Source organism: Bactrocera oleae, chromosome 2 (genome assembly GCF_042242935.1).
Source record: "Bactrocera oleae isolate idBacOlea1 chromosome 2, idBacOlea1, whole genome shotgun sequence".
Taxonomy (NCBI): domain Eukaryota; kingdom Metazoa; phylum Arthropoda; class Insecta; order Diptera; family Tephritidae; genus Bactrocera; species Bactrocera oleae.
In genome coordinates this window covers 4,083,484-4,111,057 of record NC_091536.1, presented here as the reverse complement: position 1 = coordinate 4,111,057, position 27,574 = coordinate 4,083,484, and the positions used below count along the sequence as shown (strand labels likewise).

At 33.3% G+C, this 27,574-nt stretch overlaps 1 protein-coding gene across 7 annotated transcripts in view; it reads left to right on the top strand.

The window, feature by feature from the left end:
* Nucleotides 1–27,574, top strand: part of Dys (Dystrophin) — a 380,727-nt gene that overhangs the window by 99,905 nt on the left and 253,248 nt on the right. For all 7 annotated transcript variants that reach the window (XM_070107158.1, XM_070107153.1, XM_070107165.1 and 4 more), the window contains 2 exons: nucleotides 1–94; nucleotides 165–245. In XM_070107158.1, the coding sequence (XP_069963259.1) occupies nucleotides 1–94; nucleotides 165–245 (175 nt within the window). The remainder of the gene's footprint in view (nucleotides 95–164; nucleotides 246–27,574) is intronic.

Sequence of the window (27,574 nt, the reverse complement as noted above, 5' to 3'; positions counted from 1 at the left end):
GTATTCTAACTTAAACAATGGCGTCATCAATCGTGGCAAGCAACTACACGCCGCTGTACACAGTCTTCAGTCGTTCGATCGCGCTATGGATCAAGTATGTGCCTTAAAACATCTCCGCTTTTATATTTTAATTTTAACATTTGCTATCATTCTAATTTTCCAAGTTCCTCGCTTTTCTCTCCGAGTCTGAATCACTTTGCGAGAGCGCCGAGGCTGAAATTGATCGCAACCCGCTAATGTTTAAGGTGAGTAAAGACATTTTTATTTGTATTACAAAAAAAAGAGCGCTGCCTTCATATAAAATATATTAAAAATATATTATCAGCATTTACAGAAACAAAAATTCAATTGTAAAACTATGAAACATATCATCATACAAAAGGTATCTCGATACCTTTCTTAATGCACATAATGACATGTAACCCGAGATTCCGAGTATAGATCCCAACTAACAGTGTCCTATAATAATATTCCATAAAACGATTTCTGATGGTTTTGTGCTGTTCCAAACATAATATAAGTCCAATGATTAGTAACTATAATTTTAAGTATAAGAAGGCTTTTTTAATGTCGAATTCCTTTTGATAGTCAATGTAATCGGTCCAAAATCAATAGCTTTATATATGGTCCTTTAACTTAAATATATTTCTATTGAACAGAAAACTAGCTCATTTACTAAATTAAAAAGTTGTTTGAAAGGTTCAAACTTTTATTTGATTAATTTATTCAGCAAATTTGTTGTATGTCATCACGAAAACCAAAGGTTAATTGTTAATAAATCTATTTTTTTTTTTTATTTACGATAGTCGAAAATCTAAGGATTCACTGGTTTGTTTTGAAAACCTCAGAAGCTTGATAGTCCTTCAATCACTTTAAACATGCTTTGAAATTTATTATAATATTAACTTTTTTTATGAATAACAACCTTTTTATTTACCATGAAATTGATTTGACTCCCACAACCGAAGTGCCTGACATTCAGCTAATTAACACTATTTATCTACCGAAAAATTTTCTAAAATAAACAAAAATCTCAATTTGTTTACTAAAAGATTTCGAGCAGACAATTTCAGCATTTGTTTATTTATTTTGTGGTATCCTACCAACAGATGAGTTCATTGCGCCCATCAGCGACCACATTACACTTGTCTGCTTTCGAAAGCGTTGTCGTACAAGGCATAATGATCAATTAAAATTTTGTTATCAAATTGCACTTGAAAATCCATAAAACTTAGCGCGAGACGCAAGTGGACTGGCGTGGGCATATGTTTTTCTTCAGCCGTAACAACAACAATGAACTTTTAGTTTTTCTCGCTTTTATTATGGCTGCCTGTCATTACAACAAAGTGATTTTGGCATGTAACGTCCGTGCATGAGTACTACGATTATTGGAGGCATTACTTTTGCTTCTTGTTGATGGAGCGCCACGGTGCTTACATACATACATACATATATACGTATGTCAAATATGCCGCCCTCACTCTTTGTTTCGCTTTTTAGCCGTCCCTCTTCGCGGTCTTTATCAATCGCATAAGCGTGACTATAATTGCATTTGCTTTGATTTCACATATTTTTGTTTTTCTCTTTCTTTTGCACTAGCATTTCGCTTTTTGTTGCTGTTCTTTAGAACTGAATCAATTAAAATGGAAATGAGCGGGTGAAAAACTTTGTGATAATAAAAGTTTTTGCATCATTGTAGAGACTGGGCATTGGAGTGGCGTATGCAGAGCGCGTTAGTCTGTTGGCTATTGCGCGCCCACTTGCTTGCAACACTGTTGCATGCTTCCGGCAACGCCAGTGAGCACTTGAGGCGTCTGGCGCACGCCGCAGATGCCACACCGACTGGCGGCAAATACACAAACACGCGCACAGCCTTTGACGGGTTCACTAGCGGAGCACTGGGATCCACTTCAAATTAATTACATGATTCCTCCGCTTACGTTTTATCTTCTTAGCTATACTTTGTGCGTCTTTTTCTATTTTTTCTGCTCGCAGAGATTTAAATTCGAATTTTGAAACACTTTGTGCGTAAATGCACGCATTGCCAATTAAAACTGCTTAATTTGAATGGACGTATCGGTGCCTTTGCTGGAAGCCCTCCAATGTACATATATTCATATGTGGAAAACTAAGTAATGAAGAAACTTAAGATAATCTGCTTGTAAAATATTGGGTTGCAAATTTTTGAGGATATACTATGTGAGTAATAGACCGAAAGGAAGGGTCGAAAATATACCAGATCAGAACGATTTCAATACGAAATACCATACGTCGTCATAAACGCAATTTTACAGCTGAGAAGGTAACAACTGTTGGTGATCTAACCTTTGAATGTTTTGTTCAAGTGATCTACAATATATTGAGAATTGAGGTTGTTTATATAGCTTTAAAGAAAACGAGAAAAAACGTTAACTTTGGTTGCACCAAAGTTATAATTCGCTTCACACATACAAAAGATTCCTTACAAGCACTTGAATCCGATCGTTCAGTTTGTATGGCAGCTATATGCTATAGTGGTCCGATACCGACGGTTTCGACAAATGAGCAGTTTCTTGAGAACTTTTCTCCCCGTGTGCAAAGCTTCATATCTGGAGAACTGATCGATATTGATCTCAGTTATGAACACGGTTTTGAGTAGATTAATTTTTGATAGAATATGGGATACATTGTAGTCCTTACCCTGAAACTTACTTTTAGACTGATATTTGCTGTGACTTGGTTTATATGCATAAGCAATACCATTTTGTGAAGCTCAGAACTGGTTTTAGTTACATTAAAAGTATTTGTATTAAAGTTATTTGTTTTAATTTTCCAATAAAAAATTGAGATATTTTCCTCCTTAATACTTATTTTGAATATAATTCTTATCTTGATCTCGTAACGGATTTTTATATTGGTAATTTGTCACCCATATACATCTTGACAGATTTTTATGCATCTAGATACTGATTGACTAATGGTGTCTTAGTCCCTTGAAATAAATTTCATCTGCTCTGGTATAAATAAACATATGTCTTCCTTCAAATTTTGAAATCGATTTTTATCTTGATCGTGAAATTTATATACTTTCTGGCTCATTCCGACCATGGAATTTTTTGAATATTAGTTAATATCTATAATATTTGCCTTTTTAGTACTTAATTATATACGCACCCTGAACAAGGTATATTAAATTTGCCACGCAGTTTGTAATACCCAGAAGGAAACCTCGGAGCCCCTATAAATCATATATATATATGGTATTGTGATCAGCATGACGAGCTGAGTCGATTTAGCCATGTCCGTCGCTCAGTCCGTCTGTATATGTGCGGCTCAGACACTGAGGTTTTGAGATATTGTTCTCAAATTTTGCACACGCCTATTTCTGATCGATCCAAATCAAGTATTTTTAAGGAATCTTTTGTCTTTGTATTGTATCTTGGTATTATATCTTCGATGTTAACAAAGTTAACGAGTTTTCTTGTTTCTTTTTTAAACATGATCGTCAACTTCCGTATGCCTTTACATACATATTTAAATTTTTTTGATAACGCTGTGCTTTTTATCTCTGAAATTAAACGGAATCGATCTTTATTTTAATCGTGATTGAAGATTAATACTGATCCTTTACATTTGTTTTTTGGTGTTGATTTATTAAGAGCCAGAACTTTACTAATATTTTCAATAAAAATTAAAGCCCGATATGTATGAGCCTTTATCCAATTCATAAAGTTTGTACGTTACACCTATTTTCTTTATAATTTTTAATACGATAGGGATTCCAATATGAAAATCGATAGTAATTTTTGAAGATATGTCTCATGTATGGACAACTTCTTCATTATGGATGTGTTTTTTTCATTGAAATTAACTTTGGTTTCTAACTACTATTGATACTGAAATTAGCCTCAACTACTATATATTCTTTATTTATGTATATTTTTAATAGAAAATCATTATTTAAGTACTCACTGTATTTCAATTGCATGGAGTTTTCTGTACTCACTATTACCAAATACTAATATTTTTGTTATATAATTCAGTGGGTTGAGTGACACAGATTTCATAAATCAATACGTAGCATTTCATAACATTGAATGAGTGCAACTTGCTCGTATTTACAATTGTATACATTTACGTATATATAAATATATCTGTGAGTTATAAATACTCCTTGGAACAAGTAAGCTCGTATATGCAACCACATATCTATGTATATGTATGCATATGTGCATTTAAGTGTAAATCTGTGTGACCTCATAGTTGAACTAAATAATTGGAAGCATGCGTTCGATTAATACCCCGCTGATTAAGTGGTGTTGACTTCAAGTGAAGCTCATTCATTCCCATTTCTAGTTTTATATTTTTCCTTTGTTGTTTTTTTGCTATTACTCTTTATTACTTTCGTTTTTGTTACTTGATTAGAATGCGTGTCATAAAATCTCTTTTTCATTTGACAATCAATTGATTGTTGCAACACTTTACATGCACTTCTGATGACTTTTGAATGGGCGTAGAATTAAAATGGGGCAACCGCAATCATCAAAATATGTTGTATTTGTTGTATTTGTTGTATTGGATTTGTTGTATTTGTTGATGGATTGGATTACGGATTCGAGAAAGATGTCAAGTCTATCCATTTGAGTCTTAAGACCGTTCTAAACTCGAAATATCTCTGTTCTATTCTATATTCTATTACCGATAGATAGTATGAAAACTTAACTTATTTCTTATATATAATAGAAAACATGAAGTAGAGTCGACCTAGAACTGCAAAATCACTTACATAAATCTACTATCAGAAACTTATGTAAACGAAAACTTAGAAAAGTATACAGCTAAAATCAGATCTCCTGGTATATATATTCACTGATAGATTTGAATACCTAAAACAAACTCCGCGCTTACGTCGTAATACTAATTTCGACCAACATGCCACAAAGTTGGGTTTACCTCCTCTTAATTTAGATTCTACTCTAACAAAGCCAATAAGGATTGTAATTCGCTTCACGTCCATATAATTTAGTATTTATTTGGTCGAGATATCGACGTAATATATAGTATTGCTCACAGAGCTTTCATACAAGTGACTCATATTTGAAAAGCTTTTGAATATTTAATACTGACCACCAACTAAGGACCGCTATGTGGCCCAGCCTTACAGTTCTTATACCGACTTTTACTCCAAAGTATACTAACACACAGTTAAGAAAGAGAAGTAAAATTTAAAGATAGTATTCACATATAGAAAAGCTATCTTCAAATTATCTAGTCGTAATCAAATTTTTTCTGTAAGTAGAGGAAATTCCATTTTGTAGAGATTATTTTTAAAGTAAGAAAAATCTTCTTTGATATTTATATCACCGTTTTCGTTCATTCATATTACTTTTCTTTAGATATTTTATAGTACCCACAAATATAACGATTTTAAGGTCCATTTAGTAACATAAAATACTAAAAAACGAGGATAATAAGAAATCAAAACAGTTTCCTGCACAACTTTCTTGGTCTCTGTCAAATATTTTAACAGTGGTTTTATTTTTATGGAAACTAAAAACTTGAATTGACGAGTACTGCTAATTTCTAAAAATGTTTGTTAGATTTGTTCTGCAAAATATTTTATTCATAAACACCAGCTTCCCTATTAGAGATATATTATATATACTGCTATGAGAAAATCAGACCTTATAATAAACTTTATAGAGTAGCTGAGCTTTTCCAATCTAAATTGCAAAAAGAGTTTACAGCTCTACAGTAGATTCAAAACTAACTGTAACAAAGCAGTTGAAAGTTCAAATAAAAGCTTACGCAATAAAAGCCCATAAGAAAGAATAACGGTTTCAATTAAAGCCATTTTTCCACAAAACAAAAAAACTTTCTTTTTGATAGCTTTTTGAAAGCACGTGAAAATCTGCCAGAATAACTTTTGCTAATGAGGGCTTTTTCACAACACTTAGCAGTTAGCCAAACCATTTCGGCACAGCTGTTAACAAAGCTCTCCAACAGCTGTTTCGGAACTACCGGCATGCTACCCCCACGTGATTATCACTTTTGTTTTGTTACCAATATTCGCGTGCAGCATGAAAATGGTAAATTGACAAAATGTGACAACAACAATGTAATAGTTTCGGCGAAGCTGCACAGCATCGGTTGCAAAGCTACTCGCTCGACTGATATCGATGCCGAGTGATGCTGTGCAAGAGTAGTTACCACAATTCGGCTCGCGTGTGTGCTCAGAGCGCGTTGATGAGCAAACTCTACACAGTTAAGCTCTTCAAGGCACATCTTCCATACATACATATGTACGTTATCAGGTCACAGCAGCCACCGGCACACCACCAACCGCCTAAAATATATTCCCACCGCCGTGACTACAACTCTAAGCCAAACAAATCACTTGCTTACAGCTTGCGGTTGCCGCTTCTGCATCATTTTTCGTATTTTTGGCGCGCTCAGCGCGTTTTGAGGCGCCTCTTGCCGGCTTCCGTCCACTCAGCCAGCTGCCAGCTGGTTAGGCTGGCCCATGAGCAACTGACATTGTATTGTGCCGGTTCGTTGGCGGCGTGTATCGGCTGCGCTGCAAGGGTAGCACTCGCCTCGTTTTATCGCTGGCAGTAAACACTTACGCCGTTCCCCCACTCACAAAGAAGTCTCCAAAGAAAGTGTTGTGTGTAGTATGTGTGTAGCGGTATGCAACAGCAGATGCTGGAGACTCAAGTGCTGCTTCGTATGTGTGTCAGTGTGTGAGCGGAGGAGGAAGTTGCGTACGGTTATGGGTTATTGTTTGTATGAGTGTGTGTGTGCGTGCGATGCGCTTATACGTCGCCGCCAATTCAACTCGGAAATCAGTTCGTGTTTTGAATTTCTCTGGATCGCATGATAGCAGCGGAAGATTGCAGCGTGTTAAGCGTACGTGAATCAAAATTCAGAAGAAAAAAATTAAATAATTTAAAAACGTGGGGAGATTGTGTGAAATAAAATTTTAGAAAAGTGGTAAAAAAAAAATTTTAATAAAAATTTTTAAAATAAAAAATCGTGTTTTAGTAAAAGTGTTAGTATATGTCACTTCTCATATACTTAATAAATAATTATTAATAAATAATTTATTTACACAACTATTTTGATACCCATCAATGCTGGTATTTCTTAGGTGAAATGTGTGTGAGAAAAGCAATGATAATTAGAAAAAAATTTATGTAATATAATAATGAAGAAAAAAATATCACCATTGTGCTCAATCTAGTGTTCATATAATACTTGCAATTGCAAATCTCTAGGATCTATAATAGATCCTAAATTATTTATCTTGTAAACTATAGATTTATATATAAACGCGTTGGCTCAAAAATTCCAAAAAAAAACCTAAATATAACTGTGTCAATTAAAATAATTCACAAAAAATACTACGAGTACAGAAGTTCAAAATTTATAAAAATAAAGTTTGGCAATAAAAGGCTGGAAATTGAAGGCTGTAAGGCTTCTCAAAAAAGACTTATTGCAATTAATGAAAAATGTTTAAATTATTAAAAAAAAACATTTAAAATGTGTGCAAAAATGTATACTAAATCATCTTTAATTATAAAATACATTGCTTATTATTAATTAAAATAAATATGAATAGAATTTAAAAATCAATATTTAAAATGAAAAATATAGTTGCCACCATAAATTCAATAACTCAAATACAATGATATTGTAATATATTTCATATAAATTTTTTTTATCAAAAAAATTATAGTTTTTTATAATATCACATATAATAATTTTTACAAATACTTAAAAGCCGCAAAATTAAAAAAAAAATGGATAAATTGAAATTTGAAATGCTTCAGTGTAGCTTTTTTTACTACTTAAAAAAAAATGTATGTAAAATAAGCAAATCATTCAACGAATTGAAAAATTAAAAAATGAAATGCGAATAATGGAAGAACAGGAAAACAATAAAATAAAACATTAATTAAAAAAGCACTATAATGGAAACAACTACAAAATGCAAAAAAATAAATAAAACTTAATAAAAAGCAAATAAAGGAAATATGAAATAAATAGGGTCCATACATTTTTTAATAAATATATATATATATTTTTTTTTTTTTGATTTTCCTTAAATAAAGCAAATCATTTTGAACAATTTCATAAAGAAAATTATTATTATGTTTTAATAAGCAAATTTTCTATCAAAAGTAAGTCAGGCATTGAGTATAGTCGTTTAAAAAGCAACAAATTAAAAAAAAAATTGCGAAATTAAAAAACATCTCTTCTTAATAAAAACAACATACTTGTATTTTAAAATATATTAAAAATAATTTCTTCAATTTATTTCTAACTATTGGTAAACAAAAATAGCAGTAAAAAGTTTTATATAATTTCTAATCGAAATTGAAAATATTTATAAAATTTCCACATCAAGTAGAACTTAAAAAGCTTAATTTGGATAATGAATAATCACGTGATCAGAAAGACAGAGATAAAACACATTTAAGCTGCTATTTCCTTAAATTTATTTGATATTTAAATAACTCTATGAGATATTCATAGTAATTTTCAATTTGAAGAAACAATTTACTTTTTAAGATTGTTCTCTTGAATCTAATATATTCAGAAAACCAATAAGTTTATCAAAAAGCTTCCTCATATGCGTTCGTAATATAAGATTTTTTCTAATCTTTTTAAAAAAGCCAAAAGCATATATAGATTATTTCAAGAATTCCTATAATACCGGTGGACCTTATCATTATATTTATACTCCTATTTTATTTTAATTCTTGCACTAATCGCTTAATACAATTATGCTATCTATTTATATCTAAATTTGATTTTCGAAAATCAGACAAAATCGTTTATATTAAGTTTACATATTTATAAAACTGTTGAGAATTATAAGCACACAAAGTGAGCGAACGAAATAAAGTTTTAACAAGTGTTACGGCTTACGTGTTTCGCCCGAAATATCATTTTCTATATAATATTGATCACTATTTTGCCATTCCGATTTCAAGCGCGCCAAATCGAAACAAAAAATAAATAAATAAAATAAAAATAATCGAAAATTACCTGCTGGTGCCTTTTTGCAGGCTACACAAAAATTTGCATACACGCCGAACCATTATCTCTGCTCGACTGCTGCTGGGCCTACACTATCGTTGTTTGATTTCCGCTTTTTACAAATTTCGTTTCCGTTCGCTGTGATTTCCGTTTGTGCACGAAAAATTTGCTCAAACTTTTTTCTACAATTTTTTGACGGCAAAAATTTCGTCAATGCCTGCAATTCAACGTGTTTTTCTTTGAACACAACGCGATTTGTATTGTGATAAGCGTAACCACATAGTTGGGTTTCCTATTATGTGCATAGTGTGCTTTTAGGCGCAGCTGCCTGCATTCACAAGTGTTTGCGCGTAGAAAAATATAAGCACAGCGCTTTTTGCTGAACTTATGCGTGTGTGTGTGTACAAAATCACATAGTTATTACTTGTGTACTCACATAAATAACGGTGTTTGTGTATGTGCATTATGTGTTTACATTGGCTAGCTCGCACATAAATTTCAATTAATTTATGCCATTCGTTGCAACAATTAAATGCAAATCTGTTGTATACGCTCTCACACTCGCATGTAGCTGTGTATGTGCTATCACTTTTATGGGTATGAGGCCCACGCAGGTATTTACGAGCTGCGTTATAATATAAATTTACATGCATATATGTATGTGTGTGTTGGTAGTTGTAAAGATATGTAAGCCTAGACTAAATACAGTCTTCATGAGCCAACGTGTTCGTTCATTGTCTATTCTTCCAGCCATTTGTGTTAACTCTTGCAGACGAATGTACACATTGGCATGTTAAATGTGGAATCATTTCGACCCACACTAAATCAAGCACTAAAATCTGAAAGTATTTAGTTCATGCGGAGTTTTGGCACATAGTTTTGATTTGATTCTCAACTTTTTAATTTTTTTTTTTAATTAATAAGTATTAATTATAAGTTTCGTTGTAATAAATATTAGAATAATTCTATGTATGTAAGTTACAAGACTAGTATAGGTAGTTGTCAACTAATGTGGAATATTTTCTTCTTCTTTATATATAAATTAAAAAACCATAAATTGTAAGTATTTTAATTCATAAAATACTTATATCTTTTATATTTTATATATTTTAGAATAGTTAATTTTAAATAAAATTTCTTTAGAGATTGCAGTGATATCTTGAACAACAATACATGCCAAATTCGTGAGACTAGTCAAACAAAAACGTTTTCCGTACCAGAATTAGATTCGATTAGATTGTTCAGTGTATATGAGAGCTATATGCAATCTAGACATTTTTTTCGGATATTATGGCGTTACCTTGGTCAATAAATACATTCCAAATTTCGTAAAGACATTTCTTCGAATAAAAAAACAAAAAAATTTTGTATAAAAAAATTTAAAGTTCATTGTCAAAATTCATCGAAAGATTACTCAAACTTTATATTAGCTAAAATCGCAAAAACAGAAATTACAACGAAATGACAAATCCTAATAAGTGATAAATCCATCAAATAATAATTCCAGCAAAATTTACAGAAAATCGCAAAACTAAAAAATTTAATTAAATACACATAAATTTTGCACCAAAGAAATATAAAATATAGTTTTTCTAGCTAAAATTATGTGAATTTTTATTTTATTTCCGAAATTATCACATTTAAAATATGCTTTCCGTTTTATTTGTGAAAAATATCTGTGAATAAAAAAAAATCAAAAATAAAAATAACCAAATTGCAATAGTAAAATAATAATATTAAATTATGCAAACTGAAATGCCAGAAATTTTCAAATTTCATAAAACAAATATTTTCGTTCATATAACACACACATGTACACAGCATACATATGGTACATATAATAAAACTCACTAAAAAAAATTTTTAGTGCTCGAATTACCACAAGTGATGTGTTTAGTCTAAATCGATTTCCACTTTCAAACGAGAGTTGCCCATCGAAAATCAACTCGCTTCATGCAAAACAATATTTATGTTTGTAAGAATATACAAAGCAAGTGAATAAGTCATGAAGTCATATCACTGTGCTGATCCAAAAAATCAAATACATAATTTATTGGGAATGAGTTACCAATTAAAGTAAAAATATAGTGAATTTAAAATGCTTCGAAATCACTTGAAGCTGAAAATATATATTTTTTTTAAGTTTTACGATGATATTTTTAATGAGAAATTTGACGAAAGCCTTTTAGAAACTTACTGCTCGTGCTAATTTCGATCTCTTTGAGTTTATTGGCAAACAATTTTAAATACGCATTTTAATATTTACATAACCATTTATATGTAAATATAATCATGTACTTTTTTAGCAAAATACTAATTTATTGGGAATGTGGCTACACTGTAAAGAATCCAAAATCCCAGCTGGAAATTGTATGCGGCAATGTCTAGGAGGGGATTCTGTATATATTTTATATGCAGTTAAAAAATAATTAAGATTATATAAATATTATATTATGGACACAAGTTAAATATATTTTTTTGATTTTTTATTCACTACGAGCTTTTACCTCTTGAGGAGGTCTTGACTGTTAATATATAATATTAATAAGATGCTGCAGAAGAGGTCCCTCAAATTAACAGCACTTATAGAGCAGACTTTTGGAGTAAACTGCCGTTCAGCGGTTCAGCTGAGGTGAAACATTCTTTAACTCGACTATTAGATTGTCAGCACACGATGAGGCTACCTCACTATACGTTAGTTAAGTTCATAAACATTGACTGCTTGAGTATGGCTACACCGTATAAAATAAACAACAGCAATCAGAATAAGTATGCATCTCTTTATATTCTTTCGTTAGACTTAGACCCAAAAATCTTACAGATACAGTGGTACTAAATTATTCGTCGAGAAATATTTTTATTTCTTTGGAATCGGAACGGCTTAGATTATGTTGTAGTATCTTAATTTTTAATAGAAAAATTACAATATCATTGTAGTAGTGAAGTGAAGAACATCTTAACTTCGTGTTGTACTGAATAAAATATTGCTTTCTATCTGCAGCTAAACTTAGTTCCATATGATATTAAAACCAAACTCAAGTTGAAAGTTCTATAGCTTGAAACTCTTTAGATTTTCTAATTTTGTGTATAGTAAAAATTTGGGTGTAGAGTTAAGTGATAAATCATAGGCGCAAACCGTAAAGGAGCCAAATCGATAATAATTTCCAAAAGTTACCGGACTTTTAGAACTCTCGTAAAATCTTTAAAAAATATATACAAGATGGAAGATTATCACAAATATGTATAATCCCTATATACATATGTATATACATCTAGAAAATATATTATTATATCATGCACATTAGTGTCAAAAAATATTCTTATAATTATAGTCTGATTCACTTTGAAGTAGGGTTCAGTTATTTTGTTCTTCAATTAAAATCTTAAAGATTCAAATTGCTCTGTTTTTTCTCAAGAGCGAAGATAATCTCTTATTCATAAAAATATGTATGCACATATCTTCGTTGAATCACCGTACTAAGTCCGCTAAAGCCAAGCTTTGGTTTTGGATGAGCAAACATGGCAAGTATACCAACAAACTTTAATGTAAGCAAATACATATTTGTGAGCAGCGAGTTGATTTTTGATCAGCTATTTTCAAACGTGTGGGCACAAATTTTCGTGAAACGCTTGTCAGCGCTTTCTTCTGCTTTTGACATTTTAGTTGACTGTCTTTTAACATGTTTTTTTTAAATACCTGAAGCAGTGATTTAACCATTGCACAGGTTAAAAAAATTTATATATAATATAAAATAAACAAATTTTAATTGAGTTGTAGCGGCAGGTGCGCAGTTAAAAAGCTTAAAGGGCTGAGATTAAACATTGGGTTAACAGTTTATGCGTGGGTAGATGCTGACAGCCACTAAGATAATCAGTTATTTACTTGCACAGTGGTGGCCATTTAATTAGTTCACTTAAAAAGGAATTTTTGTAACCGAACTTTTAAAATTCACCAAAATATTTTCTTCTAGGAACTTTTTAAACATATAAATATAAACATTTTCCCCATTTAAAAAAATATTTAAAAAATATAATTCAATTACTTAAGTCTTATTACTTCTTTTAAAATTATAAAATCTTAAATAAACAAAAGTGACATCAGAAATTCACCGTTCACTGCTTTTGCCTAAAAATAATGTGAAAAATTGTAGCCCTGGAATATATCATTACAGAATAAATAATGTACACGTATGTGTATAAATTAATAACTAAAATAATAATAATTATTAATTTAAAAGATGTATTCAATAAAGTGTCCACCACTTTATATAAATGTACGTCACCTTTGTAAAACGTAATAATTTTCATTCCTAATTATATGGATATCACTGTGTATATGTAGAGAAATGTGTACCAGATACCAATTAGTGTTTCCAATTATATGCTCGCCACTATAAACACTACATTAAACAGTTACTGCACTTGGAAAGCGTGCAAAAAAAAAAAGTGCAAAACACATAATTTTCACTCAAAGAACTCACTTTTCATTGACTGGCTGAAAATTTCTATAACTTCGCTAAACGTTCATAAATTTATATAAAGACCAGCATTTTTACAGTTTAAATTTAACGCCTGGAATTTCCACAACCTCCTACTGTTTAAAAGAAACAGCGGAGAAAGTAAATTTTCATCTACTTACCCCGTCTCGATATAAATATTTTCATTCACAATTGATTTTCAAATATAAAATTGCGCCTAATCAAATATTCAAAAGCAATTTGCTTCATTGAGCGCTCGCCGTGCAGCACTGAACAGGGTTGCTTCGGGTGGGCGGAGAGCACTAGCGGTAACCATTGGCAACGGTAGGCGTTTGTACGACCAAACGCTTGTACTCTACTCTTAACCGGTCTATCCGTTGGCCACGCTTAGCTAAAGGCGATTACAATGTACTTTCGCAGAATTTGAGGTTATCAGTTGTAAGGCTGTAAGTAAGCTAATTTTCTTGGTACAAAATCTCGCTGCTATTCGCAGCTTTCACAACATTATGTATACCAACTCCACATCCATTGAATAGACGACCGCATATTTTATTAGGCCGAAAGAAATTTTGAATTGAGGAACGGCGAGTTTACTTGTTTGAATACCATCTACTAATCTATGCATTCTACGCACAAACCCTAGTCTTTCGACAATGAGTCTTTATCTGAAGCTCGAACATTGCTTTAAACTATCCAAGATATTTATTAAGACATATTACTTTAGTTACAGTATACAGTGAATACTTATGAGAGGTTGACCTAACCTGGGGAGCCTATAACTAACATATATCAGAGAAATTATCTTTTACCGTTACATGTTTCTTAAACCTGAGTTCGCCTCTTCAAGTGCCATTCCTCCTAAAAATTGTTTACCCTGAGTTGAAAATAATCTACAGCTACCTTTACAGCATTTCCAAATTTTCCGGAAAACACCCGCACATATCTGTCATATCTGAGCACCAACACTAATGCACGTGAGTATGGTTACGAAATATTCATCACTGCCAAATGCGTTGCTTGCTTTCCTGTCACAATCTAAATTGCAGTCACTATATCAACGAAATTTCACACAAAACTGCAATGAGTTTCGAGCTGAATTGCTGTTGTGGTTGTTGTTATTGTGTACTTTTATTTTCACTTATTTTGCTTTTATTTTTATTTATAAGGAATGTTTGTTTGTAGACGAAATTTGTTTATTGCTTTGTTGTTGCCAATGCACGAATACCAACGGCGAGTGGCGAGCGTCCGTGTACATGAATAAGTATGTTTGTGTGTGCACGCAAGGAAAAGCGAAAAGTGTTAAGTGAAAAGTGAATGACGAAGCAAAAGCTTTGTGAATAAGCAAATTTGTTCTTGTGTGTGTGCGTGTAGTGGTGAGCGCGCGATTGCAGTGTCACTTTTTAGCCGACTACAACGAATGTGTTTAACAACTTCCGCAGCGGACAATGTTGACAACATTTGTTGGTTGCTGGTCGCCATTTGTCGGCTGCACTGCCCAGTGTTGTTGTTTTTACATATACAAGTACAAGAACGCAACCAAAGTGGAGCAAGTGCAACATAATGTGAGAGGTGCGTGTGCTCGCGCTGAACGCATACATTCATTTAGCAGTTTTGGTATACAGGGTGGTGCTAATAATGTGTTGATGAACTTATTAGAATTTCTTAAAGGAAGCAAAATATTATAAAAACAAGAAAAATGTTTAACTTCGTTCGCACAGAAGCTAAAATGCTATTGCCTTTGAGCAATAATCCATGCCAAATTTCGTGAAGATATCTCGTCGAACAAGATGCATGTACTTGATTCGGTTGAGCTGGTCACGCTGATCATTTATATATAATATTATATATATTTTATAGGGTCTTCGAAGTTTCCCTATAAAATATATATACTTGGAAATGATCAGCATGATGAGCTGAGTCGATTTAGTCATGACCGTCCGTCTGTAGGGCTAGGAATCAAGTTCTTGTAAGGAACCGTTTGTATTTGTGCAAGTTATTATAGCTTCGGTTCAACCATAGTAAACATTTTTTCTGGTTTTTGGTCACGGTATCGCGTTCATGTCCAAACTGAATGACAGGCAGTCACTGGAATTTAACTCATCTCGTCATCCTGTCAAACATTGGGTAATCCATTGGTCACATACAACAAATTTAAACTTTTTGAACCAACCTGTACACATTTATATGCACGCATGTTCTACCCAACCGATATTTCAGGCAAATATATAACACTTCCGAACACACACACACACACGCAAATAAAGTTACTGAATGATATGTTTGACCTTTAACAGCGTTGCCAGGCAAAATTCTCACTCTACTGAATTAAGCGAAGTTTCTGTCACATGGGATACATGCTGCTAGTCGTACTCGTATATTAGTTGACTTTTTTCCAACATTTTTTTTTTGTCGTCTCCGATCGTGTTTGTTGAACGTTTGGATTTTTTACAATTTCGGTTGACAACATAGCTTTTTGTCAACTTGCACAAACACAAGTCGGCATGTAGGCGCACGCATACATACACAAACATTCGTTTGCACATACATGTATTTACACATGCCATTATCCCTACGGGCACGTGTGTTAAACAATAACAGTAACTGTTTTTCAGACACGAGATGTTGCAGCATTTTTTATGTCCACTAAATTTTTGGCTGTTCGGGGCTATTTATGTGAAAAAAGTGTATTTACGTACAACATTTCTGATGAATGGACATTGCTTTGGTGAGCAATATTTGCGGGTGCTCATGGCGTATACGCAACTTTTTCAGTAAAGTTCAAAACTCAACGCGCAAAATCACCTGTTTGCTATACATATACGATTAATTTTTATGATATTTTGAAAATAGCCGCTCATAAAAATGCTACAACAACGAAAAATATTGATATATAAAAATCTTCTTATTTTTATTAATATCGATTTGATTAAAAAATTAATCCAGAAATTCCGTAACGGAAATAAATCTAAAACGATCACAAAGTATTCGTAAAATGTTTGCATACTGTAAGGCGTATTTTCGCATATCTCAAACGGAACAAATCAATTTAAGAGCAGGGTTATTCAAAAATAAAATACAATTACAATTTTTTTAATGGCAAATAAAAATAATGAATTTACTAAAAAATTATTTAATAACAAATAAATTATTCAATATTCGGAGTCATAATATTAGTAATATTATTCTTATTTTGATTGAAAATTTGAATTTTAAAATGATTAATGATCCACAACAAAATATGGAACCACCATTGATGCGGTATTTTCCAGATATTTAGAGGATAATTTAAAATGCGTATGAAAGAATCAATTATGTGTTTTCAAGAATATTAGTTTTAAACAAAAAAAGGTTAAAAACAATTGAAAAAATAAATATTCTCACAAAATTTTGTCGTTTTTTTTTTAATTTGCCAATTTCTATAAACTTCGTCAAATTTTTAGCTGAACTCTCCAATGTTCTGGAACCGTATCAACAATTTAGACATTCGACCAGACGGTCGGCGGCCAGACAAACCGCTAGACTTCAAAAATAAATCACCATCAAATGTGTATTTGCTTTTTATGTGTCTGCGTTTGAAAGTAAAAGGCTGAAAAACAATTAAAACAACAACACAATTAAAACATAAAATTGTTTGCTCCCTAGTCAAAGACAGCTGCTCTAGTTTTTGTTGTTTTGTTTTTTGCTATTATTTTTCCACCACTGCACCGTCTGCAATGGTGTAGTTACACTTGCAATTCCTTTGTTGCATAGCACACAGCCATTATGCGCACAAATACAGACACTTACACTCACACATCCTAGTGCCATTTGTCGACACTGTGTCTGACTGTCCAACACCGGCTCGTTGTCCACTGCAAGGCATTTGTTGTTGCAGTCTAGGTTGTTTCTATTACTGCTTCGGTGAAGTGGCTGCCGTCATCGTCCTGCACTTCATTCATTTCGGTTTTGGTAGCAACTTGTTGTTGGTGTTGTTAGGGTACGATTGTTTTGAGTACTGCACTTAATGTCCTGCGGAAAGTACTGCATACAGGGTGAATCAAAAGCTGGAAATAAAATATTTCGGCATTCAGCCAAACAAATTATATCGTATAAAGAACCGATACCTTGCCAGTGTTCAGCAGATATTCGATGACAAAGTCGCGGAAATTGAAAAAGAGTTAATTTTGTTTATCGAATCAATTTGTTCGGATTAACTCCATATCCATAATAATGCCTGTTCATAAAAGAGAGTGAAACGGAAGAGTCCGAAGACGATAATACTTTGTTAAAAACTGAACTACCTTTGAAGAATTCGATCTATCTATATATCACCTCTTCCAGACCATAATTACTTTGATTATCAATTCAATTGTTGCACCCTGTATGCCCGTAAAGTTTGTAATTTGTATCAAGTAATTATTTTGGCACTTTCCTACACTGTTTGCTATAACTTCTCTATTCGTCTGCTGCTACAGCGACACTTCCGCCAAAGCCGTCTATTAACTGCCGCCATTGAGTGAGTATGTGAATAAATTTTCGGTAAATTTATGGGTATTTTGCTTTTTATGATATCATTCTGCGCTGCAAGAGAGTAATTCAAAATGGTTTCTTTTACTGGAAATTCTGATTTTGTAATTTAGAATTTTTCATGAGTTCAAATTCAGTTTTAGTTCGGGCTCTCAAGTGTTTCTCGCTATACTGACTCTGTCTCCAAAACATCACGTTCTGCCTGTAATCTGCCGCTAGTTGGCGCTGTTGTATATTGATAGTCTCTACTTCAGTTTTAAAAGTTCTTGGATCCAATTTATATACATATATTTTGCTTAATACCACATAAATCAAAAAATATTAAAATGAAAAATGCCATGTTAATCAAAACTAATTTCTCTGCTTTGAGTAGCCAAAATTGTCGTCTGAGAGTAGAGGGAGAATATCACCAAATTATATTTTGCTTTTATCTTTGTTTATTTTTGTTTATCATTGCCGCATTATTTGCGTTATTTTCAACTCAGCACATAAACTCCTTAACTCTCTAAACTCTCGACAGTTTGCTTTGCATTTACACTTTTTACTGCTGTTTTTGTTGTTGCAACACCCTCACTGCGCCGTAGTTAAAAATTAATTGAATGCCTTGCATATTTCCGTCTTTATTACCACTGGTATTTTCATATTTGCCCAGTGCACAACAGTTATACTCGTCGGGTCCAAAATCCGTATGTTTGAGCTGTTAGTTTACGTTTCTGTTCGCATTTCTCCCTTTGGTCGTTTACGAAAAATCTCTATTGTTGTACTGCTGCCAGCACCAGTGTGCTGGGAGTTGATTTTTTACTTCATTGTTGTTTTGTTTATTTTGGTTATATTTTCGAATTTTGTCTTGAGCTTAGAGGTAATGTTAGTGCTGCTTACAGTATGCGAATATGACGATGTGGAATTATAATTAGAGTTGAAACTCTTTGAATTAAAATAAATTTTAAATATGAGCTATTTAAGAAATAACAAAATGAATTGATACTATAGTTACCCTATAAGGCCATTCATTTATCAATAGCAAGTGAACCGAGTTTAGGGGAGTAAGTACTTTTGGTAGAAAGCACATAGAGACCATAATGTTTTCTTGAGAGTACCCAAAATCGCAGGTAGTACTTAATAGTGTGTCTGGCAACACTAACAACATATTATATGCATATAAAAGTTTCAAAATTATAGCAAAAGCATATATCTGAGATAGCGATATTACACAAAGATATAAGACAGAAGTAGGATCAGTGGAGCACAATTTATTCTTGAGCTGCTATTATTATGGACCATTATTATAGGAAACCAGTTATAGCAACAATAGAACACTATTTTTTATAGAGGTTAGATTATTATAGCAAAAATTACTTATGATATTAAAGAAATTATAGCAGAGGCTTGATTTAAAAATATATTTAGTGACACCAATTATAATTATTTTTATTAGTTCCAAACTTAGCATATAACGCAAAGGGTGTTTAATTTCCTTCCGAACATTTTACCGTTGTATGCTCGATTTACATACCGATCAACATGCAACACATTTGTATTCTTACGTTCCTACTCCCACTGTATTTAAATTTAAATTTCCATGCGGTGTGTCCTAAATACTTTAAGTTGCTCTCTGACCTCCAGCATTCCGAAATTCCTTCTCTGTTGATGATACACTCTTATTCATTGTTCACTTATTATTTATTTTTGGCTTGATTATATTTTTTGTCTTTACGTTTTATCATTATTCTCTCCTTGTCCCCTCAATATAGTTACTTTGGCATTACAACATTGCTTAAACTGTTTAAATATTTTCAAATTTTTTGTGTTTACTCCATTCATTTATCTCTCTTTCGTTGCTCTTGCAGTTGTGCTGTTATTTAACTAGCCTCAATTTCAGCACTTTAAACTTACACTTTAAGAAGGAATCATAATAAATAATAGTGAAATGCGAAACTGAAATACATAAAGAGTTATATTACTTACATATACAAATTCAGTACTAAACTCCTGCAAATAGAAGTAAACAAACAATGCCGCTCACGGCAAATAAGTGTCCACAATTATTGTATTGTGTAAGCAAATAATAAAACAGTAAAATCCCAAATTTTTATAAAAGGTGGAGCCTTTCGGCTTTATCTTTCTAAGCAATAATTCAGATTGATAATTGACTACATAAGAAATTGAAGTTCAAATAACGAATGTGGTCCAGTAGTGAGAGTGCTAAAACTCCAACAATTTCAATATAAAACCGTTAATCAATGTATTTGAAAAAAAAAAAAAGTTACAGCACAAAAATATGCATTGATTCCATGTTCAGGGTTCAGGTTAGAATCATTTGGAGATACTTAACTGTATATAAACGATGGTCGGGTGATCTCTTCCATTTTTTCAGTCTTACTCTCTAAAAATTCCCATTTAATTCTAATATAAACAGTCAACCACATAAAAACAGTGAGTTAAAATATTTATTAAATTCTCTAATGCAACATTTAAAAGTCAGTCGAAAGTCAAAAACATTTAAAAGGGATTGGCGCGTAAATTGAAAGGAACTTAATTAAAAAATTAAAAAAAAAACACATTTCTCTGCTGGAATTGTCAACAAGGAATGCTTAAGGTCTGATGAAAATATGTGATTGGAAACAAATTTGCCTCACGTTAATTCAGTCAGTTAGTTTTTCGAAATAAACTGAAGCCTATGCCACGGCTAAATTAAGCAGCTTTTGAAACACCTGTGAGATTGTATCAAAGCTTGATGCAAATTTATAATTTTCAAAAACTTTTGGTTTTTTAGAAGAAATTTAGACAGCATCTTAATTTAGTGAATTAATATTTGGAAATAATTTTACCGTTATTATTAATTGACTAACACTTTTGGCATCTTATAGGGGTTTCATATAGCTTCTTAGTGTAGACAATTAATTTATCGAAATAATTTGATTTTAATTATTAAATGACTAAATTTACAAATTTTGTCATTCCATAGGCGTTTCAGCTAGCTTTTTAGTTTGGTCGATTATCATATAATAAATTATTAAATTAACTTGTCGTAGTTAAAAGAAAATATTGATCCTAACTCTCATTAATATATCTTTTAAGCTTAAAAGCTTTATCAACTTTGTTGAAAGCCCTTCATTTTTCACATTATTCATAGTGTAGTAAAGTCTTATATAAATTGTATCACCTGTTTTATATTCAAGCGGTATTCATTTTATTTTTGCTAGTGCAAGCGCGGTTATAACCATCCATAGCAATATCTTATTAGTTTGTTTAGTAGTATTGTAAATAGAGCTCGTCGTAGTTTATATTCATAAGGAAATATGCAAATCATAATGGCAGACACTTAAGCGTTGAACTGTCCGGGTCGTTGCGCGCTTATCTACAACTGGCGTTTATCTACACCCAACACTGTTCGCATAGAATTACCGTTACTACGTTTTTATTACTAACTTTTTTTATGACGACGACTGCGTCTACCACAGGTGGGAGATAAGAGTTTATTGTTTATATTTATCGAAACAGTGTCAGAGATGAGGATGCGTGGGGAAGATGCTAGACAATCTATTTTACAAATTCAATTATAGAAACTTTTATGTGTTGTGAGTTACCATTTAACTGTAAATGGATTTAGTCAGCTGACATATATTATTTTATTATTAAATTTTGAGGTTATGGTTTCGCTATTCTTTTGCAGAGGTTCTTAAATATTTTTAATGAAGAATATTTTTTCTATCTAACCGCAGATTGTTGGTTTGCCAACTCAACAACTTTTAACATTCCATTGTTCTTTTTTTTTGTTTTGATCGTTTAAATCTCCTCCTTCCATCGCACTCTTGCTTCCGATTGACATGTCCAATGTTTCTTAAATTTTTCGTGTTGACTTTATTTCCATTTAATTGCTTTTGACCTCAGCTGGTCAGCTGACAAGCTATTTTACAAAAACACCCACATTTGTTATACTTATATAAAGATTGCCAATGCTGTTTTTGTTCCATCGCCTTTGACATTGATTGACAAGCGGTTGCCGTCGCATAGTTTTCCAAAAAATTTTAGTTGATCAAGCTGCGGGTAAGTTATCTATGTCACTCGCATATCTCTCATGTCTCCACCTCCGCTCTTGACAAATATTGTTTGGCTTTTTTTTTCATTCATGTTGCAACTGTAAACAAATAAATGAACTAAGATATATTGCCTCAATTCCTTTTTACATCATTTTGCTCTTGCAGTAAAATTTTTTGTTGTGCCTAGTTTTGCCTTCCTAGTTGATTTATTTCTACGTTTTTATGCATGCCATTTGGGAAATGTTGTAAAACACCGATTCAGCCTAGAAAAAACGTAAGTTAATTATTATAAACTATACATATGTGTTCTCGAAAAGTCAGAAGAAAGTAAATCAAATTTGTGGAAAAATTACTTGCTTAATTTGTTTCTCAACTTTTTTTATTCCAAAGCCACTTTTACCTTTATGTCACCTTTAATTTGTTGGAATAATGTCCATGTAATGGTTGGCGGTATTCAGGTAAATTTTCGATTGCAGTCCCCAACCACTAATCGAAAAGTTAGCTCAAGAAACCAGAAACAGATCCTTGAGAGACTTTTCGCGCGCATACCACAATAAGAATAACCAACCGAAGATTTAGAAGAGTTTTGAGTATAAATACCTGTTAGAATCTTTTGTAAAGTTTCTGTAGGAACAGAAATGTTGGTCGTTTTTGGCCTATCAAAATTCGATGTTCGATCAGATTCAAAAACCGGTAAGTTATTGTATGTAAAATTATATACAGAACAGGCCAAAACAAAACGTCGTGATGATCGAATCATTTGCTTTCGAGTTATCACAGCAGCAAATTCGGAAAATGCTGTAATCAAAAACTATTAGCTATCGTTTTGAAATTTTAGTATATTATTTTTAAATGTATAAACCATGGAAATATGATGATTTACACTACGTGCCCCCTTAAGAAAATTGTTGTTGCTTCAAGGAAAAATATACAGAGCTTTTCTTTTTGATAGCCGGTCGATGAATTCAGATAACATTAGGATCAGATGAGGACATTTATATGGTGATATGGATGCAAATGCGCAAGGGCGCAATTTGAACCCGGTAAGACTCATTCGTATGCTTGACTCACATTTAGCTTCCTTTGTACTTCAAAAGTTGAAAATTAGTTTTGTTTGAGATATCTATGGATCAATGAGGCCAGAGTAGCCTCGACATGAGAAAAGTTGTGAATTGTTGCTGACATTATTTGAACCAGCTTTGTTTTTGTTTTTGGATGCCACACATGATTTATGCCTTGCATTTAAGACCTCCTATTCCATTTCGTAATTTATTTGCACCTTTTGATAGACACCTACACACACACATACATCACTCAAATTGCGCTTGTCTAACAGCAAAGCAATCAACATCAGGCGCCGTCAACTGGCAAAATGTAGGATAAACGAAACAGACGTTTGGCAAGTGCAGCTATAACCAATTATTGCATCATTAATCAGTCGTCAAATGGCAGGTCTGATAAAATCGAAGGCGATAGACAGTCAGGCAGAGGAGCAAATGAACGAACGAACGCCGAAGCGTGTCCACATACGAGCATGCAATGATAAAAGCAATTGATTGCAAATTTTTCCCCTCAACGCTGTACTTACCCCGAAAAAAACCAAATAGCTTGTTGGCCGATTTAGAGCACGATGCTCACAGCTTCATGCACATCTTAGCATATCACACTTCTCCCTCCAACCGTATGCATACACTCTATCTACCGTCGCTGACCAGCTGACGAGTGATCCGTTACAGTGACGAAGCTTTCATTCAGTTCGTCCTGTTGTTGCTCTTTCACCTCCACAAAGTTACATTTTGCTTTGGTTTTGTTGTGCTGGCGAAACGCTTAAGCGTGCATGAGACTTTTCAAGATATGTAATATTTGCCTTAAGGCAAAGGGTGAATAAAAGAACAATAAAAGTAGGGAAAATGTGTAATACAAGAAATATTGCCGCTGCCAACGGCTTTAAACCACTGCATCTGTAATTGTATGTTATTTAATATTTACACATATATGGTATATATAATGCATGCGCGTATTTTCGATGTTCCTCCCGTATGCAACATGTTTGTTTATGTGTGTGTGTGTGTGTGTGATTGCTTTTCGTGGAACATGAGCTTGCATATATTGAAAGTCAAATCCTGTCCAGTTGGCTGCCAAATAAGATTGATGGGTTGTATCAGGGCCCCTCGGCAAATGCGAATATTCACCGTTATTTAGTGTATGTATACATATGTATGAGTACATTGTCACTGTAGAGAAAGCCATTAGTATGGAACTGGTTTTTATCTAGTGTTGTAAGTCCTATTGCTGGAGCAGTTTCCGTTCATTGCTTTTTCCATTTAAAATTTTCAATTCATTTAGTTCAGAAGAAAATAGTCATAATATAATAATTTTTTTTTTACATTTTTGGTAACTAGGTGATCCAATATTAAAGGTTTCTTTCATAAAGTATAGTATATTAAAACTAAAGCTCGTTGACAGTGAGCTGAAAGCTCAAAGCCGATGTACTAGAGGCACCCTTACCCGAATTGTTTTCGCATAAAAATGTGATGGATTTCTCAGAAAAAGATATATATTCAGCCGCTGTATTTAGGAAAAAGTAAAAATTTTCGTTTCGTAAGCCCTCGAAAAATTTCAGAAATTCATTACATGCATTTTTAAAGACTTTTTATGCACTATTCTCTATTATTGGTGATTTTTGGCAATTAGCTTCATTTCCAAGAATTTTTCGTTTATTAGTCCAAAAAAGCCGCGCACAATGTTTATTAATACGGTAATTGCCTGCTATAAATATGGCATCATAGCGCCGAATTTCCGCAGTGGAAACGCCCACTTGCCAGTGACAATATTTGATTAATTTGGGAAATGTAGTAAAAAACTATAACAGCGAAAGCGAAGAAGCAGCGAAAAAACAGAATTTCCATTAAAGTTGTTTGAATACAGAAAATCACCGCGCCCTGCCCCCCATTGCGTGCGTTGCCACTGCTTCTGTTGCACAATTTTGCATTATTATATATATGTGTATTCATGTAGGCATGTATGGACATGTATGGATGTACGTATGTAACAAGCATATAGAAATGGCTACCGCTGCCTGAAGCAACATCACAGTGCTTGCACGCAATACCATGCTGTGCTATGCCATGCTATGCTATGCCATGCTGTGTGCTATGCCACGCTATGCCATACCAAGCGAAGACTTGCCGGCGAATGCATACGAATGCGAATGTATGTATTTTTGTATTGTTTTATTTGCATTTCATGCGCGAGCCTCTCTCTGTTTGTGCGTGTGCACTTATAAGTATACATACATAGTCCTTCATATATATTTATATATGTATATGTGTGCGTATGTGCCGTATGGAAATTAAAAATACACAACTTAGCCCACTTACCTGACTGAGAAGTGCAGCTGCGATGCCGGTAACCGTGTGAGGACCCAGTTACTGTGTATATGTATGTGTTAGTAAATAGGGAATAGTGTGTAAGGAGAAATTAAAAAAACGAGCGTGACACTACAGGTGCTGGCATTGCTATGCCCATTGTGCATTTACATACATATATATAATTATATATATGCAGATATATATGCATTTGCTGTTATGCATCATCATTACGGTACAAACGTCAGTATATTTCTGCCTTAATCAGCCAATTTCGCATAAACTCAAAAGTGAAGCTGTTGTCCCTTTCAACCGGCACACATACATGCAAACACTAAACAAACAAGACGAGTTATACATATATACACACATACATTTATAAATATTTACATATACACCAACTTACTCATACATATGTAGGTCAAAGCGGCGCTGTTGTAATTTCCCGACTCGAGTCGAGGCAGATGAAGCGCACTGCTGGCGTTAACACACACATATGCAACGCAAAAAACGAAAAGAAAAATTAGCAAATAAATCTGTTCTGCTGCCACTTTTGCTACCACTGCCACACCCACCTAACCCCTTTTCGAACTGCCGTTGCTGTTAAGCCGGAAATGCGCCATTTATCTTGGCCCAACGTGGCGTATGTGTGACTTTTGATTTGCTCGCCTCCGCTGCGCTCCGCCGGCTTTTATTTAACTGTAGTAGTAGTACAAAACTCCAACAGCTGTAGCAAATAACAACAGCCTCCAGCTGCGTAGTGTGGCCACCTTTTCCTCTATTGTTGGCGTTGTACGCAGTTTCCGTTTCCTGTTTGACTTTTTGCCACCACATTCCCGCTACCCTCGCCCCGCGACGGCGTACGCTAGCCTCCCCAATTGACTTTAACGTCTGCCACCACAATTGCCTATAAGTACCCGTCGCCATCACTTACAGTTAATAGGTTGAACTTTTTTGCCACTTTTCTCTACCCGTTTCGTTGCCTCATTTCTCACATTGTTCGGTTGTTCTGTTTGAGTTCGGCATTGTTTTGCAAGCGTGGCTGTGATGTGTCGGCATTGGTGTTGGTGTAGGTGAGCACTTGTTGTATTGTTAATTGCCTCTACCATTTATTTGTGCCAGCCAATGATCATCGTCCTTTGCTGTTTTACTGCGCTAATTTTGCAAGAAATCTGAGTTCTGAAGTAGTGAAAGTTCTGACGATTGAAGTCAAACAATTGGGTCGAAAGTGGTAGTGCGAATCAGGACGGGCAAGCGAAGATTTGGACGGAGATTTGTTGACTACGGAGTAACAATTTGTTAGTTTTTTTATGGCGCGGCTGATAAATTCAAAATAAAATTTATGGTACCGGAGAGTTTGATCTGTGAACTACACCTACTCCTCGAGATAAAATTTTCAGAGCTATTATTTGTCGAATTGTGGTTGAAAAGGAAAAGTTTAATTTTAGAAATTGGAAAATGAAGTGACATTTCTCCTAAAATTTTACTAAACTAGACGACCAAAATCAAAATCATCAAATTTTTAATAAACTCTTACGAAAGTTTTCCATTAAAAGTGCTTAAATTGCCTATGATCTTGGTCAAGTGAGCAAGATTGTATTGAATTATATAGTTTGTTCGGAAATGCTTCACGTAATCGCACCGAGTTGTAATGAAACGTCTGACGAATACGATTAGATTTCCCGAAGAGTTTGTTGGAAGACTCTCTTTGTATGAAATCTCGGCGAATAAAGGAGCGAAAAAATGTTAAATCGATCCGATTTCCCTAACTTTATACAAATGCTGCAGAGGTAATGCAAATTACCTAAAATTTTACTCTTTGCTTCTAAGCTTTTCTCCTTGAACTTAAACCCAGTCCTCTCAAATGCTACACAAATATTTAAATTGCCGTGTGAAACCTTATGAAGTATTTAAAATTATATAAATAAAGTATCTCTTAACACACTTACTCAAATCATGCATCTCAAAGAGACCTCAGTTAAGCTTAAACTTGCTTTTTATGCAACCATCATGAAAGCTTTTCAAAGATTTCGGAACAACTCCAGGAGAAATTACAAGAAGTAACGTTAATTATTGAAACGTAGGGGCGCTTCCCTTCTCCCTTTTCTCTTTACAAGAACTCTAACAACCATGCTTACTTCTAATATGGGTTCAAACT